General features: G+C 39.6%; 1 protein-coding gene across 2 annotated transcripts in view; it reads left to right on the forward strand.

The window, feature by feature from the left end:
* Positions 1–14,868, forward strand: part of pmepa1 (prostate transmembrane protein, androgen induced 1) — a 40,400-nt gene extending 25,532 nt beyond the window's left edge. Inside the window, exons 2-6 of one of the 2 annotated variants that reach the window (XM_085158744.1) lie at positions 1,438–1,565; positions 3,589–3,743; positions 6,274–6,327; positions 6,439–6,794; positions 7,190–14,868. In XM_085158744.1, coding sequence (XP_085014870.1) covers positions 1,508–1,565; positions 3,589–3,743; positions 6,274–6,327; positions 6,439–6,794; positions 7,190–7,502 — 936 coding nt within the window. In that variant the 5' untranslated portion in view covers positions 1,438–1,507 and the 3' untranslated portion in view covers positions 7,503–14,868. The remainder of the gene's footprint in view (positions 1–1,437; positions 1,566–3,588; positions 3,744–6,273; positions 6,328–6,438; positions 6,795–7,189) is intronic. The other variant, XM_085158743.1, reaches the window with a different exon arrangement.
* Positions 14,869–15,312: the final 444 nt, after the last annotated feature.

Below are 15,312 nucleotides of genomic sequence, written 5' to 3' on the forward strand. Positions count from 1 at the left end.
TTGTTCTTTCAGCTGGTGCTAAACTCCCACAACTTTTCTTTCCCTCCCTTTCCTTTCCCTTCGCAACATACCGTACACAGCACAGTGGCCTCTTTGGTAACTATAAACCTTCCAAGCCGTCTTTTCTGCATTCACAACGTCAACAGGAACTCTGACGTTATGTAACAGGGCTGCATGGTAGTGCAGTGGTTAGCAATGTCACCTCATACCAAGAACGATCCTGGGTTCGGACCAACCTGGCTTTCCGAGTTCACCCTGTGGATGTGTGGGTTACATCCAGGTGCTCTGGTTTCTGCCCAAAGAACTTGGAGACAGAGAGAAGATGCAGACGTGACAGTAGCTGATCTTCTGTGATGGACTGAAAAACCACGACTGTACATGTGGGTCCAATCCACTTGAATCCACTGGTGTAATTAGGCCCCACAACCCCTGACATTGGCTGGTAATTTTAAAACATTTTTTATAACATTTTCCAAGTGATATGAGGGAAAAGGGGCTTCATTAGTGTGAGGTTAAATATTCTCATGGTTTGCCTTTTGCTTAGTTTTCTTAGCATTTTGGATAAAAGTGTTATTTTGTGAGAGACAGCATATTGGGCTTTGTCCTGGAGGGATGGTGTTGCCTTACAGCTAAATTTAGGTCTGGATATTTATGGACGGTGACACGATTTTCCATATTTTGCATCTGTACACCAGCAAAATAGATTTGACAGTCAAAGAGGGGTGAATTACAACATTTGCAGGGAATCATTTCATACACAATCTCTTCATATAATATTTAAAAAGCTGTGCTCTTGTTCTTGACCCCTGCCGCACCATACTGTGCCATGACAGACCCACCCTAACCCTATACCAGACCACAACGATCCTTTCTATGATGAAGCAGTCAGTACTAACTATTGTATTCTGCTTGTAAGAGTTTAATTGCCTCAGTGTTTGAATGTCCTAATGAGCAGAGAAGTTCAAAGTTCAAACTCAGCTCCCCCTCCCCTCTCCATGTCTCTCTCTCTCTCTCTCTCTATCTCATCATTATTCTCTCCATCCCACTGACCCATCTGTCTCCTCTCCCAGACGCTCCCACCACTCCCCCTCTTTTCCTCTCCCCTCTCCCTCTGTCTCTTTCTCTGCCTCCCCTCCTCCCTCACACTGACCCCTTTTGTTCACAGCTATTGGGTTTTGGTGGCGAGGGAGGGCAGAAGAAAGGGTCTGGTCAGCTGTTTCCTCGATATGTGCGCCTGTGTGTGTCTGGACAGTGTGGGAATGTGTGTGAGAAAAAGTTGCAGACAAAGCTTACTCCAGGCTCAGAGTGTGTGTGACGGCCGGTGAGGACACACCGGTTGGAGCATCCACAGGATATGTAGCTTGGAAAGTTTTGTTTTACTTTCTTTTATTTTTGTTGTTTTGGTTCAGCGTTGCTTTCTTACTTTTCCCTCAGTAGCAGATCTTCAGGATCTTTCCTCTGGAAATCAACCTTTTTTTTTTTGTGAGGCTTGTTGAGTGACGAGACTATGCAACCTTCATCACAGAGTCACAACCATGACAACTGTGTTCAGACACAGCTGTGCGGTGAGTTTCTTATCTGAGATGAAAAGATGTATGTTATCAGATTCCTTTGTATGCACTAGAGTCTGATTTATTTTTAAGCAAGCACACTTTAGTCTTTAAGTTCATTTTTCCTTTTAAATGCATGCAAATCAGCATATTTGCAGATAGTTGTAGATAGTTACACATGTATATATCTAAATTGTCAATTAAAGTTTTTCTTACATGTGGGAATTTGCAGGTTTACTATGTGCATCACTGCATATAAAAAATCTTGGAAATTTGGGACAGTTGGTCAAGTGAAATGGCATTTAAATGCATCATCTCAGCCAACTTTGGGTTATCTTGTTGTGAAAATCCTTTTAATCCCAGGAAGTGTGCAGCTGCAAGTCTTACAGAAGTTTGTCCTAAGTGGTCTTCTGACCACGTTCCCTGGAGTTCTTTGGGGTCCTCTTGTGTATATAGACCATACGTGCTAAGCATAAATGCCTAACAGAAGGGGAAGAATGATGCTTTTAATCATGGTTTAAATAAAATGTTAGGTTTGTTTTGTTAAAAAACTGGTGCTTAGTTCCCAGAAACTAGTATATGTTTTAACTTCTATTGATTCTTTAAAACTCTGCTTCTCTATCAAAGATTTCTGTGCGTCTCTGAAACTTTCTTTTTTTTTTGCTTTAATATGTTAGCGTAGCCTGTGAGCTAATATATATAAATGTGATAAAAAGTAATACGTGAATGAATCCAGTGAAACAGGAGTCATCTGACTCTATACTTCTTCATCTTCTGTGATGGTTTACTGGTAAGAGGAACTCAAGACTGTGAGAACTGGTGTGGACTGTGAGAAAAACAGAATGCAGTGTGAGTGTGTGTGGGCAGGGGGTGTGCGGGGGAGGGTTGGTTTGTTGTCTGCTAGTTACTTTATGCTCTTGTGTCTGACTTGGCCCTGACCTCTGCCTGCTCCCTGTGAAAAAAACAAAACAAAAACAAAGTGTGAGAAAAAAGCCTCTGTTTCTGTGTGTGGATAATGGCAGTGCTGATGATGGGGGAGGTGGAGCAGGGTTAGGGGGTATTTAAAGCAGGCTGTCTCTCAACAAAGGTGGCCCTGTCTGTCAGCCTGGCCTCGTCTGGCTGTGTTTGTGTGTGTGTGTGTCTGTGTGTGTGTGTGTGTGTGTGTGTCTGTGTGTGTGTGAAACACCCTGACCTGACATGAGGACTATATCTTTCTCTGTTTTTTTCTTCTAATAACATCAATTATGCCAGCCTGCTTTAAATGTGTGTTTTCATATTTGTTGAAGTCATTTTTAACCACGAATGTGATGAAGCACTCGCCTTGAGGCGACTTTTGTTGTGATTTGGCGCTATATAAATAAAATTGAATTGAATTGAATTGAATTGAAGTAGTACTAAAAAACCAAAAAAGATGATGAACTCATATATTTTACACAGTAATTATTGGGTATATGTTGCAATACTGTTTAATGTACTTTAGCTCTCTCCATGTTGTTTGACCTGAACTACCAACATCCCCAATGATTAAATGGACAATACAATTTTCAAATCCAGCCATGAGTTATTTTGTTATTATTATCATTAGTATTTCAGTTGAATAACTAAATCAGGATTTACAACAGCGTTTTGTTTCTGTGAAAGCCCTGAACTTTTGAAATATGTATTTTTAGTTGCTTGGAATGAGACTAGAGAGCCGTGATCTTAACTGTTATTGCCCTAAAACGTAATAAGAGGATGGTGATTATGTTATCTGAGGCAACTATACAGGGGATGAGGTCTTTGGCCATCTAAAAAGTCTCTGACAATGATTGGATTTTCCAATAAAAAAATAAAGGGAAATATTAGATCTTCAAATATAATGCAAAATAGGCAGATGTCATCATACACTTTTCATGTCCTTGCAAGGCACGTACCTGACCTAACGGTGTTAATGTGACTGTACCATCATCAGGGTTATTGTACAAAGAGCCACAGAGGACTGTTTTCTGCTTTCTTGAGACTCGTACTTATGTCAGTCTTTCTTTCTCTGTCACTGCAGCCCAGCTGGAGTTCGTCCAGATTCTGGTGATCGTAATAGTCATGATGGTGATGGTGGTGGTCATCACCTGTCTTCTCAACCACTACCGCCTATCAGCACGCTCCCTTCTCTCCAGGCACACCCCTACACGCAGGAGACACCTGCCACTGGCCAACGTAAGTCAGACTTATGCCAGGACTGAATGATGATGTGTTGCCCAAGCTATGCACTTACAGTAGCTCATTCATTATGTGTGCAAGACTTTTTATTCAGTTGGGTTTACATACATGTTGTTGCTAAAAGGGTAACACAGTTCTGACACACCGAGCAAAGAAGGGAAAATGTATTTTAAGGCCTGTAGTTCACTGTTTTCTTTCATTTCAAAGAAATTCATTTTATTCAACCTCAATACACCAAAATGTGCACTTGTATCCAGACTATAGAATAGAATAGAATAGCCCTTTATTGTCATTGTACATGTACAATGAAATTATGGGTGCTCTGTGCAGGAATTAAATATAAATGATAAGACAGGAGGAATAAATAACAAGCAGGAGAAACATTTACAAAACAGTAAAAAGGCAGACATTGGAGAACAAAGTGCTTGAAAGTAGTGCAAAGGGCTCGGTCTGAGTATAGAGTCCATGTGTGAGTCGCCTGAGTGATGAGAGTTACTCAGACCATGGCTCAGATTGGTGAGATGGGGGGGTGGGGGGGGGTGGCAACTTTACTTTCCTACTGCATCACTACACCGCTCATTTTTCCATAGTGCCTTTACATAGCTTAAACATACACGTGTTTCTGTGTCAGAGACAGATAAAGTCGGTTTGAATATGTGGAGCAAACAGAAAATGAAAAGTTGTAAATGGTGGCAGATATTATGTAAGATAAATTAATTCATTAATTGAAGAAATAAAATAGCACAGTCTGTTTAAGACATGGAATAAAGTTAGTGTCTCGACAGGTGAAATTTTATTTTGCAGTAAAGCTATCCAACTTTGCAAGGTTATGAAAAAGATATATGTAGGGAGAGAGAGAGAGAGAGAGAGTTAAAGAAATATATGAAAAATGAACGAAATGATTTATAAAGACAAATAGATAAAACATATAACAAACCCCTCAACCACGCTGACCTTTTATAGTTACTGTCATTCATCTTTATAAACAGACTTCCTGAAGGAAGTTAGCATCTGTTTCAGACAGTTTCACAATAAAAGCAGCTTCAGAGGAGTGCCAACTGGCCGCATGTGATCACAGTGATTAAACTGTGCTGCAGGCTAACGCTAACGCACTGACTCATTTCTTCATTAACGGCCATGGCGACTTGCCGATGTCTATTTGAAGAACACGCACCGACTTACACCTGAGGCTTCCTCAAACATATGACTTCACTAGTGCTGCCTGAATCACCTTCCACTGAATCACTGTCTGTGTGTGTATCTGTGTGGCTTCAGTTTCAGTTTAAAATATGAGTAAAGAATGAAGCACAAACATGCACACACACACACACACACACACACACACACACACACATAGAGCTCCTTATAAGCTCAGGGGAGTCATAGTGTCCTAGTTAATTTGGATTAGCAAACAGACATGGTGACACACATGCAGCCAGGCAAGCAGGCAAGAAAACTGTCACCAGAGAGAGCATATATATTTTTTTTTTTTACAAAAGTTGGAAAAGTTCCTCTCAGACCTTTTTTTAAAGAAGCAAAGAACTACTTTTGTCTTCTCCTCACTACAAGCGGTGACACCGAAGGCATCGAGACACCCTCTAAAAATCAGCTTGAGCTCAAAGTATTGTTCAGTCCATTATAGATTCATGTATACTCTTAATTTCAACGTTTTAAGTCATACTTGTGTCAGGCAATGTTGTACCAAACTATATGTGCTGCTGATTTTAAATGAGCACAGAAAAAAATTATACTTTGTTAACTGAATGTGAAGCTTACAGTGTCAAATTATGCACATACATTACACAATACAGCTCATATATTAACTGTAGGAAAAGGTCAAACACGGTAAAAGGTACAACATTTTACTGGAGAAGACAGTATTAGGCAGTATAACCTAGATTTAAAAATACTTTAATAGCAGGGATCATAGTTAGCTTCACACCTTTGCACAGACAGGTTTATATAAACAAACAGAGTCCTCTAATAAATAACACGCACTCATCCATCCGTCCACCCAGTAAAGTTTGAGCAAACAATAAGAAGTGTATCAGTACCAAGTCTCATGTTCTATGTTTGGGGAAAGGCGATCGCAGTGGAAAGTCTTTGTGACAGTGTTTAAAACAAGAACTAATATATGACAGGAAGTTACAACCACTCATCTCTAAAAATTACACAGCAGTGTTGAAATCATTATTAGCAGCAGTTTATATTCCCGTTCTAGTATCTATGTCTTAACCAGCTCAATTTTATTGAAATTTGAACTATTACAAATCAGATGAATAAATTATACTTTTAAATAGTGCTAAATGTGGTTTGAGGTCAGCTAGCAGATGAGTGGCTAATGCGCAAACCACAAGACCTGCTTCCCTGCCTACTGAGTGTTTACACCATGCAGACATTCTCATGCTCTTCTTCTCCACATTTTATTTTACTTACTGCTGTTCTTTGCTAATAGAGATGCAAACTGCGAAAAAATTAAGAATTATTTTTATTATTTAATTACATAAATTGACTTTTTTGCACACAGGAGGGAAGTCTGTGGTCCTCTGAGGGAACAGGCACAAACAGTGGTCTAAATGAGGTGAGTTCTGCTTCAACCAGTGGTGGTCTTCGAGTTTGATTTAGTACAAAATTCATTTAAACCAACATTAGTTAGAGGCACAGCAGTAATTAAATATCTCTCCTCACACAGCACCAGGTGTATAACACCCACCCCCCGGAGAGAGGGGGCTCATCCTATATACAGCGGGAAGTACAGCACAGCCACTCCCAGCCTCCGCTGCAGCCCCAGCGCTTCCAGCACACATACGCCCCGAGTCGCTTTCAGCCAACTTATCCCTACCTGCCTCAGAGCCTCATCGATCTTCCCCCCACCATCTCCCTCTCAGATGGAGAGGAGCCCCCGCCGTACCAGGGGCCCTGCACCCTGCAGCTCAGAGACCCCGAGCAGCAGATGGAGCTGAACCGCGAGTCGGTCAGAGCGCCACCCAACCGAACAGTATTCGACTCCCACCCTCTCGATCCATCCAACTCCTGTCTGCAGGCCAGGTAACAATAAGCAAGTCTGTGGTCCGTTATTGTGTTTTGGATCACTCACTTGTCGTTGTGTTGACTAATTCTTGTGTTAAGGATTTTTATCAGAGACTTATCCAGCTTATAAAAGGCGTCATCGAAATGTTTATGTTCTTTGTACTAACTGTGACTAGATGTACTGCACAGTAAAGGAGAAATGGAGTGTAAGTGAAAAAAGAGACTAAGAGCTTTAGACATCCTCACTTCACAGCCTAATGTTTAATTCTGTTTCATTTTCTGTAATTATGATGCATTGTAAGGTTTTAAATGCAGAAATTCGATTAGCTGAAAACCTACAACAAATCATTTTTTATCTGCCATCATCTTGTCTTCATCGGTGTTATTTATTCATTCATTTATTTTGCTCTCAGACTGCAGGCCCCCCCTCCAAGTGTCCATTCAGGCATCAGTGTGTTGGAAGCCCAGGAGGCTTTGTCCAGGCATCAGAAGCAGGGCTCTCGAGTGGAAGGAGCTCCTCCAACCTACAGCGAGGTGATTGGGCACTACTACCACCCAACATCTGTAACCTCCAGCCATAACAATCGGACTGTGATATCCTCACAAGCACCACCTGCCTCGCTCATACAAGGCCTGCTCCGACCTCCGCATCAACAGCAAGGAAGCGTGGACAACAGGAACACAAGGAATACAAAGGAGAAATCCCAGAAACCCCAGCAGGTGTGACAGTGCTGCTCTCTGCTTCCAGTGAGAAAACCGGGATTACATCTGCCTACCACTGGAGTAATGGCCAGTGGAGAATGATGAAAAATCACGAAGTTGTTAAAATCCACTCTGAAGGGTTTAAGAGCTGGTTAGTTTTAGTTGTTGCAGGTCAGTTTTACAGTTTCCCCACTGGCTTTTCTGGGTAAGATAACCCAGAACCACATTGCTCCTGCAGAGCACAGTCGCATGAACATCTGGTACATCCTGTTCTGCAGCTTCCTGCTTCATGTCTTCTGATGAACCATTGATGTCAGAAAAGAGAGGAAGATTTAGAAGGGAATGAGATGGAAGCAGATGATTCTTTCCCTTAACAAGTCCTCCTCATCTCTCTTCTGTCAGACTGATCTGCGTAATCACCTTTCACAATGAATATTTACTTGGTCTGTTTTTTTCCGTTGAACTTTTTCTTTATCTTATTCACACATCCATGAAAATTCCTATCCAAGCAAATGGCGAAATGTTACAATCTTCTTGGTTCTTCCATTTGTAGGATTTCTTTTTTTTTTAAATGTGATAATCCCCCACCACCACGCTGCTTGTGTCCATTTAGTCCATATTCAAAACTCCACTTCTGCACCAGGCTTTAGCCACATCGCTGGGACATTTTAGCACACTCGTTTATTCCGCGAGTTGTAGCACAAGGCTAAAAGTTCTGCCTTACATTTCCTAAGCGATGCAGGAGTTGCCACTGAAATGCTTGTTTCTTTTTTTTTCTTTTTAAAAAAAAGTATGTTCTTTTTTTTAAAGAACGCTTGCACAAAGTTCAAGACTGTTCACCGCAGAAAAAGAATAATCCGCAATATGATCGAAAAGAGACAGAAAGTAGGGAAAGTTTGGGTATTTTTCTATACTTGATGGATTCCTATGAGTACATTTTTTGTGTTGCTTTTGTTTAGCGTTTTTTTTTTTTTTAAATTTCTTGTCTAGTTTTAGAAAAAAAAGATACAAACATCAGTAATCGGTTGGGGTGCCAACTTTTCACCTTTTGCAACGTACATGTTGACGTGTATGTACGTCACACATGGAGCATATATACACACACATGTATGCAAACCTGAGTGAAAAGCACGAATTTAAAGTTATTTATATAATTGCTGAAAAGAATTGCACTATTTTTTAGTATGCGCCAATGGAACGTTTTTGGGACTTTTATTTTGAAGGAGCTCTGTCTATTGCGGCATAAAAACAAGAGAGAAGCAAGAACATGGTGAGTGAGGCTCAGACCGAGCGGTGCACAGCAGCTGCTATCATGATAAAAGTAAGGGGAGGTCCTGACTTTGGCCCAACGGACTCGGATTAACCGTTACTGTACCATTGATACAAATGAACAAATAATTGTTGGTTTATGCAAATGTCCAAGTCCCGCGAGCCAGCCACAAGTCAGCATCCAACCTCTGGGTCCAATCAGAAAGTCTTAACTCTCTCTCATCCTATTGGCCGAATCATTAGCCAATCCCAAAGCTGGCTATTACTAGCACATTAGCACATTAGGGTTTATTCATGTTAACCAGACACAACAAATGTCTGGACTAATCGAGACAGTCTAATGTAACAATAGATGTTAAGTAGAGTAGGATGTCGTAGACTTAGACTTAGTTTTTAATCCTGTTATTTTATTTGAATGTCAGATATTTTTATTCATTGGATGAGAAGAGAGAAAACAAACCAATGACACCCCCCTTGTAGTGTATTACTCAGGAAGGAAGCCAGTCGCCCAGCAGGTCCTGAATATCTGATGCACTGACTGTGCACCACTTTGGTCACCCATGCACCCAAAAGACCAAATTTTCTGGTCACGTACCTCTGGTTCCTTTGAATTATAGAATCTCTCCCACGTTTTCAACCCATGTATACAATCTGCTCTCTAAGTTTTTCTCTCTTGCAGGCCACTCTGAGCACTTTATTGCACCAGGAATGAGGCAACAATCTTCTGTCAGCCAGCGCCGGCCAACCAACCAATAAAGCTTAAACACAACGGTAGAACCTTTTAGGTTTTTAGATTCAGATTTAGATTCTCCAACCACTAGTGATGCACTTTTAAAGAGATGCAAAGAGTTGTGGACCAAAGCTTTTAGCATTTACTGGATTAAAAAACAACTTTATTTATCATTTTGAGATTTAAGAACTTTAAGACATACGGACTTTAAATCCTCAACTATCCTTCTACAGGTCTCCATAAAACCAGCTGAACATATACTTTAACAAATATATTCTATAATTAGGAGAATTTATTATAATGATTGTAAACTCATTCTTTTAAGCTTTGGACTCAAACTCTTTGAGTGTTGAATGCAGCACAAGGCTGGTTGTTGAAACTAGACACACTGAAGTGTTGAAAAGTGGCACGAGTGTTAATAGCAGCCCGTCTTGTGTCATCTCATTAAGAGTGCAGAATTAATAGAGTTGCATTAGGTAGCTGACTGAGCTACTTGATCAGTATTTGTAGTTTTTGTATTTAAAGCTGCTGCTTGATCCAGACAAAATCAGCGCCCTCTAGTGTCCAGCCTTTATGCAACAGCGCCCTCTTCAGGGACTGAACCAAACTGTAGCCAAATCTCCTGAGAGACAAAGTCTGAAGGCTAAAAAAAGACATTTTATAATCTCATATGGTGAATCTTTAATTTTTTGTCTGTACTTTCCTTCCATGATGAGTCAAAGCAGCATCTATCAACTATCGTGATAAAAAGAATTCAATCTGTTGAACTTGTTCCCCAGTATAAACCTTGTTTACAGGGACAGTTTGGCCCAAAGGTAAATTTATGTATTTTTCAAATTTTTTTGTACTCATTCCTATCCAACTGGATTGTGTTGAACTGGTGTGTGAATTGCCCAGTTCTGGAGAAATCAGCTACAGCGATGCCTGTGTTCTCTTTAATATAATGTAAGTAAATGAAAATTTCTGCTTGGGGCGTTTAAAATGCCAAAATGTGAAAAAGACGGCAGCAGTTTCTCTTTCCAGAAATTGTGACCTGTTTATTCAAAATATAAAAAATAAAAAAATCCACAAACCTTACAGTGAGCCATTTCATGCAGGAACTGCAATTTTGAAAAATGTTCATGTGCAGAAGAAAGCAACCATGTGCGTGTGATGAAAGGCTCTTGCTGGTGGGAGATTGAATGGATGTCCCTCATTTGACCTGTAATATCAGGTAGCTGCACAGGTGCGAGGGTGTCTTTTGGTTTGAAGAAGATATTTCCTACATGAAACTGCTCACAAAAATGTTGGTGGATGTTTTTTGATTAACAGCTTCACAATTTTTGAAAGAGGCATTGCTGCAGAATATTTCAAATGTAATTTTTGGTGCTTTGAGCTCTTCATAGTAAATGCCATTCAGTTCTATTCCATGAAATAGAACGGTGACATTTCTGCATCCAAAAACTTCAAAAATGAGTGTCTCACAAAAAAATCCCCATAGAAAACTGTGTAAATTTGATATTAATGTAAACTCTTATTTTAAGTTGCTGGATACAAACTAAACGTTTACAGCTTGAAACTATAACATTTCAAATAACATTTGAAATGTTATAGTTTGCTATAGAACACAAGACTGCATCATTGCGATGATAAAATGATGAGAAACAAGACTAGCATAAACACATTTGGATGTGTTTATGCTAGTCTTGTTTCTCGTCATTTTATCATCGCAATGGTGCAGTCTTGTGTTCTATAGCAAACTATAACATTTCAAATCATAAAACAGATTGAAAAGACTCTTCTAGCTGGTTAGAAAAGTCTTTGATGATATCAGAAAGATCTTCAAAACATCTTGTAGCATTACTCAGCGAACTACTTTTAAAAATCCATCAAGGATCTGGGATTTACAGATGCTTATATTTTAGAGTTAAAACCTGAAAACACTGAATACCTCTCAAAACGTGAGAAAAAAGATTCGCCCTCCCGTCATCTTTAAATACTGTAGCTCTCTGTATTGTTCCTCTGCTGCATTTCATTTAATATAGATCACTTAAAGAAAAAAAAATTATATAAATTAACAAATCTACTGCCCCAAAAGAAATATGATCGGCTCATTTAAAAAAAATTATTGTAATAATAATAATAATAATCTTTGATCTTGTAATGAGGTTAGCAGCCTGGTTCTCAGTCCTAAGGTACTTTGAACTATTTTTCTCTTTCATAAGTGTTTTTGAACAGAGTTGTTTCCTTAAATGGTTTCCTTTCCTGCACCAGAGGGCTTGCAGCGGGTATGAGAAGGCTGGACAGGCTCTGACCACAAATATTAGTGATAGGAGCTTAAAAAATGTATGAGGAAGTTGGAAAATGTGTAGAATCAATCTCTTATTTCAGGGGAAAACCCGGGCTGGCTGACAATACAAAAAATAAGACAGGAGGAGAAAGAGGGAAAAGTCATTTGGAGGCTGACAGGAAGAACAGATCACACATTTATACACAGCTGCTAATACCTAGCGCTGCCTATACCTAAAGACTGGTGTGTTTACATGCAGTTGTACTTGTTCACCAGTGTTTGTGAGCTTTTCTTTAACTCTCAATTCTATTTATTTATGTTTCTTTTTAAAATTCAGTTCGATTTGAGTCACATAAAAGAGACATATTAAACCAATCAGTGCTCAGATCACATATTTTTTGTTGCTTTAATCCATCGTGGAGATACTGAAAGTGTTAGGAGATCACTGTGTGTGTGTGCGTGTGTGCAGTTAATGTACACCCACCTGCCCTGTGAAAGACCTCCAGCTGTCTAGACAAAAACTAAACACATAAAGGCACACACAGAGCAGACTAAACAAACTCACTGAAGAACCAAACGCCTCACACACACACAATAAACACACACGCACACACACTGAGGTTTTTGTTATTGCGGACCACACAAGGTAGCAAAAACATTTATTTCACACACCTTGATTGCCTCTCCCCTCCCTCTCCCTCTTCCTGTCTGAACGAGCTCTTCCTGTTCCCTAGAGATGGCCGCTGTCCAATGACAGAGCTCCTTTCAGAACCGGCCCTCGCTGCCGCTGGGTCAGCGGTCTTTGAGTCTCCTTGGAAACGTTCATTGTTTGTTATTGTTGCTATGTCGTACAAGTGTGCCTGCCTGCGCTGAGACGGGCAAAATGTGAGTGGCTAGTTCGGGCTGTCAATCATCCCAGGCCACACTGTCTCAGATGATGACGATGAATAGATGATGGTGATGAGATTGTTGTTGTTGGTGATGATGATGACGAAGATAGATGTTTTTGGTAGTGACACCGCAAAGATCGTTGCAATACACCTACTATTTGCCTTTTTGATGATATTAGTCATATTTTAACGTAGTGTGCTAAATGTCAGTTTTTTTTTTATTGTTGTTGCTGTTGTTGTTGTTGCTGATGATGTTTATTCACTTGAGAACAAAAAGATTTAACTTCAATTCAAAAGTTCATATCATTAAAAAATGTGTTTGTTTGTTTTTTTCATTTTGTAAACATTGAGAGTGTAAAACTACCTAACACACAAACACTGCAGATTTCTGGGGAGGATGTGTAAATATAAGAAAATGTACTTCTGCTTTTAAGTGCCCTTTTTTACAGTTTAAAGTTGTCAGTGTGCAGCTGTCTGAAGAGCAAACCGGTGCGATTGGTGCGGGGATCGACGCCACAGATCCCCATCAACATCACTTGAGATGAGCTTATGTTAAAGCTAGCTAAAGTTCCCTTTTATTGGAACCCTTTTGAGCACATTTGTATCACGCACTTATAAGTTCAAGTATAAATCTTCATGTAAGCACCTAGTCCTCGTAACCCACTAATCATTGCGTCTCCTTACTCGACCCAGCGTCTAGATGTGTGCCTTCTGGTGTCCAGCATGATCGGAGACTTACACTTAAAAAAATCCTTTACTGTTGCCTTTCAACGCAAAACCTCAGACAGCACAAAATCTTAACACGTTACAGCCGTGACGTATGGGAGCCCAGTCAGGCCAAGAAAAAAAAATGGAGGGAGAAAAAAAACATTCAGTGTTTCTAAGCTAAAATGGACCAAAAGTCCTTAAAATACTACAAAAAAAATAACATGTGGAAAAGTGGATATCTGCAAATCCTGTGTGGTTGCTTCTATTGTTTTTATGTTATCATTCCAACTTCTCTTCCCTTTTCTTTTTCCTGGTAAAGCTGGACTTCCATAATCACGATATTAGATGCTCAATTTGTGAAAACAAACAGAAAAGTGTCTTTCACATTACTGTTGCTATTGCTGCTCTATATGTTTGGAACTATAACTAAAAACAGCTGAAATTAATGTTTTTCTTCAGAAATTTAATGAGACGCAGTATTTGCTTTTAACATTTCTGACTGCTTGCAAAGAATCACACACCACACAGTCCAGATTCATATGTGACATTATTTAAGACATCTCCAAAGACGAAACCACTGTAAAGAAAAAAACGTTCAGTCAAGCTTGAACTTTTTGTTTTCAATTTTGGGGAAAAATCTTTTTTTTTTCCTCCAGTTTTTGCTACATGTTTGATCAGTTTTAAAAGAAAGGATGATTTAAGTAACACAAGTAGACTGGCGGACGGCATACAAGCAAACCATTTTCTCCCTTCATATTTCTGTATTATCGCATTTTTCTCTGCTTGCTCTGCTCTTTTAATCAGCGCTGTGTGGCGCCTTTCCTCTGACAATGCCGAAGAAAAAGTATACAAAAGCACTCTTGTTCGCAGTTATGTTATGTGTTCATATTTAAATAAGCCTCTGTATCCTACACCGCAGTGACTATTGTAGAAGTCTTCCACCTGTCCTTGAGTTTTATCCTGCAAGCATGTAAACTGTGGGGCTTGTACAATAGACCAGTTTGTTCTGGTAAGGATTCCTACATGCAGCTGGTCCAGATGTTTTAGAAAAGCATGATAAAATGCTGCGATTGTGTCCAGGGAAGTAAAACTGCACACAAGTAATCAGCAGCTTTGGAGTGAAATCTTCACTCAGGACCAGATGTCAGATGAAAATGTGGGAACTCTGATCTGTTCTCTGCAATGCTGGGTTTCCCATCACTCAAACTTAGCACCGGGTTCATAAAAAGAATGAACATGGAGCTGAGGGTTTAACTTCAATCTGTTATCTGTCACAGCATGGCTCGTGCACTTATATAGAGGCCTGCTTATTCTCAGTGATAATAACTGCTTATTTGTGTATTAAGACAGTTTATTTTAATTTATATTGGATGGTCTATGTGTTGCTGGGTTTGCTATGTTGTTATTTTCTTTTCTGTTACAAACACAAGACAATGGTTTATTGTTGTTGTCACAGAACATGAATCAGACACATTTCAGTTAGCCTTCGATTTAAAAAAACAAATAAAAAGTTTTATAAATTCACCCGAGTCTCCTCTGCTTATTTATTTTGTATTTAGTAATTGTTGGAGGCTTTGCTTTTTTTTTTTGTTTTTGCAAGAAAGGAGCCTTTGACACACATTCATTCATCCACCACACAGACACACACACACGCACATACACATGCACAGACACTTTGTACACATACAAGATTTGGTTTGTATGCACATTTCAAAAAGCTGCTGGGAACATCCCTTAGATTAGCTCCTGTTCCATGCTGATGTGATAGCATCATGCAGCAGATCTGTTGACTGTACTTTGATTCAGGCTGAAGCATTGATCTGACAGAAGGTACTGGGCAACATGAATGATTGGTTTTGTGATATTTAAACTCAAATATGATCCTACTGTCATTATGTGGCATACAAATTAGCAAAACAATTATCATAACTTTTAAATGTTGTGTGACTCTTGAAATACATTTTATTT

Source organism: Neolamprologus multifasciatus, chromosome 5 (assembly GCF_963576455.1).
Source record: "Neolamprologus multifasciatus chromosome 5, fNeoMul1.2, whole genome shotgun sequence".
In the NCBI taxonomy this organism is placed as follows: Eukaryota; Metazoa; Chordata; class Actinopteri; order Cichliformes; family Cichlidae; genus Neolamprologus; species Neolamprologus multifasciatus.